The sequence below is a fragment of the Mastomys coucha genome, unplaced genomic scaffold (genome assembly GCF_008632895.1).
Source record: "Mastomys coucha isolate ucsf_1 unplaced genomic scaffold, UCSF_Mcou_1 pScaffold21, whole genome shotgun sequence".
Taxonomy (NCBI): domain Eukaryota; kingdom Metazoa; phylum Chordata; class Mammalia; order Rodentia; family Muridae; genus Mastomys; species Mastomys coucha.
The window spans coordinates 38,564,197-38,568,602 of record NW_022196904.1 but is presented as its reverse complement, the minus strand read 5'-3'; the positions used below and the strand labels follow the sequence as shown (position 1 = coordinate 38,568,602).

The following is a 4,406-nucleotide window of genomic DNA, read 5'->3' as shown; positions in this document are numbered from 1 at the left end:
CACACACACACACACACACACACACACACACACACAGAGCTGGGTTTCATTGCCTGTCCCTAAAGGCAGAAATGAATCAGAGGCTCCCTCTGCTGGCTACATGTTAGATACCAACTAGTAAATTTTTACACAAGTGACAATATAATGTGAAAAATTGATTTTTAATGATTATCATCTTTATGAAGTATTTTTCAGACAGGTATCTCACTTAAATTTTATAAGTACCCTGGGAAGAAAGAATTTTCTTTTAAAAATTTATTTATTTTCATTTTATGTGCATTGGTATTTTCCCTACATGTATATCTGTATGAGGGTGTTGGATCTCATGGAACTGGAGTTATAGACAGTTGTGAGCTTTTGTGTGGGTGCCGGGAATTGAACCCAGGTTCTCTGGAAGAGCAACCAGTGCTCTTAAGCACTAAGCTATTTTCCAGCCTCAGGTTTCTTTTCTTTTCTGTTTCATTTTTTGTTTGTTTTATTTTGCTTCTGTTTTGGTTTTTTTGAAACAGGGTTTTTCCGTGTAGCCCTGGCTGTCCTGAAACTCACTGTATACACCAGGCTGGCCTCAAACTCAAAGATCCACCTTCCTCTGCCTCCTGGGTGCTGGGACCAAAGTACCCTCTGCTGAGCCCTGGTTTTCTAAATGTATAGAAGAGGAAGCACAGAGCTAGTGAGGATGGGTGAGAGCTGAGGGTGGTATGTCCAATGAGAGCAGCTCTAAATTGATGCTAAGATTTGCTCCTTCTTGTAGGCAATGGGACAGAATAAACAGTGAGTTGTTATTCTAAGATCTTCAAGATGGTGATCAGTATGAATTAGCAAAAGGAAACGTGAAACAGTTTGAAACAAAGTAATGTTAGGTCTTGAAAACAGTTGTAAGAGTAGAAGTGTCTAAGTAAAATCCTCCTCTTCAAGTTCTTCAGAGATAAATGGTAGTCACAGCATAGGGAGGAGTCCTAGGGCAAATGCGACCTTTCGGCTCTCTTTCCTGCTTCCTTCCTCAGCTTCAGCCGCCATTCTGCCAGGTGTTCTGCCAGGTGTTCGCATTAGCCAGATGGTCGCTTGCAGTGACTCATGCACTCTTCATTGCATCTGCTGCTACCTTTTTACGACCACCCATTCACTTAGCTAGTTCCTGCTTACCTCCAGAAAGCACTCAAGATTAGGTAAGTTCGTGCATGTGTTATAAGCATTATCACACCATATTACCCTCATGTCTGTCGTATCATCATCACCATGCTATTTACATGCCTGTGTTTCACATGACAGTCATCTCCTTCAGCCCGGAATGCTTTGTCCATTTTGGATTGAACAAATGATCCTGACACCACTTTGTTGTGACCAAAACCAATCACTTATTCTGCATCAAACTAGATGATTAGCAGAACATTTGCTTAAGAGCTACTATTTTTTAAGTGTTCTATTGAAATCATATATAAAGCAAAGATTACTGCAGTAGTATTTTAGCAGTTTGAGGGCTAGATCTCAGAGTGTGTTATCTCTTTTGGTAAAGTTTGGTGTTATATATAATAGAAAAAAGTAATTCTAAAGGCAGTATTTTTATTTTATTCATTTTTATCAGACAGGGTCTCATATATCCAGGGTAACATTAAACATGCTTTATGGGTGAAAATGACCTTTGACCTTCTGATCCTCCTTCCCCCCTCTCCCCAAATGCTGGGATTGCAGGTGTGTGTCACCACACTCTGTTATAATTATCCAGTGCTGAGGGTTAAATCCAGGGCTTCATGCATGCTAAGCCAGCACTCTGCAAACTAAGCTATAATCCCTGTCCCCAATGAGCATTTTTTCATGAAAATTCTTGGGCCTGTTTTTGAGGATTGGAACAGAAGATAAAGACAGTTGAGTACACTGTTTTGTATGTCTTAAGCAAAGATGGCTCTACATTAGGAATGTAAAGTGCTGGGCAGTAAAACAGAAAGTTACATAGTTAAGGGCATCCCAACCTACTTTACGCCATTACAGGTAGATGTGAACACTCTAAACATTTTCTCTTTTAGGTTATGACTCAAGGCTTATCTAGAGGAAAGATCCATAGGACTAGAGACTTGTTGCTCTTGTAGAGGGCTCAGGTTTGATTCTTGGCAGTACATGGTAGCTCACAACTGCCTGGAACTCCAGTTTCAGGGGCTCTGGTACTCTTTTCTGGCCTCCTTGGGCACTGTATGTATGCATATACATAGATGTAGGCAACACACTCATGAAGTAAGTAAATCTAAAAACTGGACTGGAGAGATGGCTCAGAGGTTAAGAGCACTGACCGCTCCAGAGGTCATGAGTTCAATTCCCAGCAACCACACGGTGGCTCACAACCATCTGTAATAGGATCCAATGCCCTCTTCTGGTGTGCGTGAAGACAACTTGAGGGGTATTTATCTAAATAAAATAAGTAAATAATTCTTTAAAAAAACAAAACTAAAAAGCAAAATTAAGTACAAAAAAGAATCTGAGATTCCTCCTTGTCCATCTGTCCTGTCTTAACTGTGTACATAGTAGCAGCAGTGTTCATCATTTTCTGATTATTTTATCTCCTTTGTGAATCTTTTTTATTTCTACCTTGCTATTTTTATTCATCCTTTCAAGGTCTATAATACTGTATTTCAGTGAGCAAATGTTGTCCATGTCCCAGTTTTTAATTATTGTTAATATATTAATAGTATAACAGAAACCTTAAATAAGTAATTTTTTTAAAGATTTATTATTTATATGAGTACACTGTAGCTGTTTTTAAACACCCCAGAAGAGGGCATCAGATCCTATTTCAGATGGTTGTGAGCCACTATGTGGTTGCTGGGAACTGAACACAGGACCTTTGTAAGAGCAGTCAGTGCTCCTGCTAAACCACTCTCCAGCCCCAGTAATTTTTATATAACCCTTCTAAGTAGAACATCTTAAAATTTTCTTGGGCTTGGCATGGTGGTATATACCTTTCATCCCAGTACTCAGGAAGGAGAGACAGGAGGATCTTGGGAGTCCAAGGCCAGCCTGGTCTATAAAAGTAGTTCCAGACAAGCCAGTAATATACAGTGAGACCGTCTCAAAAACAAGCAAACAAACAAAAAAACCCCAGCAAAAATAATTAATAGAACATTTTTTAGCCTTTTCTATACATTTGTATTTTTTATATAACAGTTCTTGGGTTTGTGCTCTTTTTGCTTGCATAAAAGGGTTGTGGTTTTTTGCTGTTTGTTTTGGAGGTGGAGACATATACTCAACAGGGTGTTGAGTATGGTGGTGGAGCACTTCCCCAGAATGAGTAAGGCCCTAGGTTCAGTCCCAGCATTATAAAAAAGCTTGAAACTTTCCCATGGTTTTCGCCTTAACTATTACTAGTCCTTTTCTCTTTTTCAAGAAGTACAAGCTTGAATGGTATGTGGGGTTGATTGTGCATTAGCTTCTGTGTCCTCAGCACCAGAATAGAGAATATACTGGAAAGGACACAAAAGAGGAATGAGTGGCCCTACCACAAGGTACCATGCAGTCAGCCAGTCATCCTGAAGAAGGGAGGTGTCCTGATCCTGTCAGTCACTAAATGATCTATGTTTAGAGTATGTGAATCTTAGACATAAGATACTATTCTTGCTTTGCCTACCCTAAAACTAACTTATATAAAAATGTGTTTATATAGACGAATACTAGGATGGGATGGTCTCAAGTGTTGCAGTTTTATTTTGTTTTGTTTTTTGTTTTGTTTTTTGTTTTTTTTGGTTTTTCGAGATGAGTGTTGCAGTTTAAGTCACTATTAAAAAGGGGCACAAATATCCAGTGTGTGGGTGCTTCTGATGCAGCACTGCCTTGGCAAAGTTCATGCATGGTATATGCAGAAAGAAGACTTTAGGTCCCATCATGCTTTAAAAACCGTAGCTGGTTCGTGCCGAGTTAGAGTTTTTGATTTCTTATAAACACTGTGGCTAGCGGATGTGGGTAATCTAGAAGGTGTTGCTTCTCTTGCAGCTGTAGAAATTCCATCCCATAGGTTACCGAGTTATTCTTCAGATTAGTCAGTGTGCTTACCAGCAGAATAGATGTCATGTGCTCATACCATTTGAAAGCCTGTTGTCTGCAGCCCTTTGAGGAAGCAGCTCTTCCTACATGAACAGTAAAGCGACCTTTGTACAGACATGTGCTGATGAGTGAGAACAGGTAAGGAAGCCACAAGTAGGCTTTAGGGTTCACAGTTTTAGGAGATGTAGGTTTAAAAGCTTTCTTGTCCCAACACGGAAAGTACAGTGTTATCAGTGGGAAAGTAACTGTTCTTAGAAGGGTGAAAAAACTATAAAAAGATTAGGTCCCTGGACCTCAAAAAGCCAGTTGTTGCTTGCTTGCTTGCTTCCTTCCTTCCTTCCTTCTTTCTTTCCTTCCTTCCTTCCTTCCTTCCTCCCCTC

General features: G+C 39.9%; 1 protein-coding gene across 2 annotated transcripts in view; it reads left to right on the top strand.

Annotated features, from left to right (window-relative positions):
• Uevld (UEV and lactate/malate dehyrogenase domains) overlaps positions 1–4,406 on the top strand; it is a 28,363-nt gene that overhangs the window by 21,153 nt on the left and 2,804 nt on the right. Inside the window, exon 10 of one of the 2 annotated variants that reach the window (XM_031386732.1) lies at positions 1,005–1,166. The exons of the other annotated variant lie outside the window; for it this stretch is intronic. Within the exon in view, the coding sequence (XP_031242592.1) occupies positions 1,005–1,132 (128 nt within the window). The 3' untranslated portion in view covers positions 1,133–1,166. The remainder of the gene's footprint in view (positions 1–1,004; positions 1,167–4,406) is intronic. 2 annotated transcript variants of the gene reach the window in all.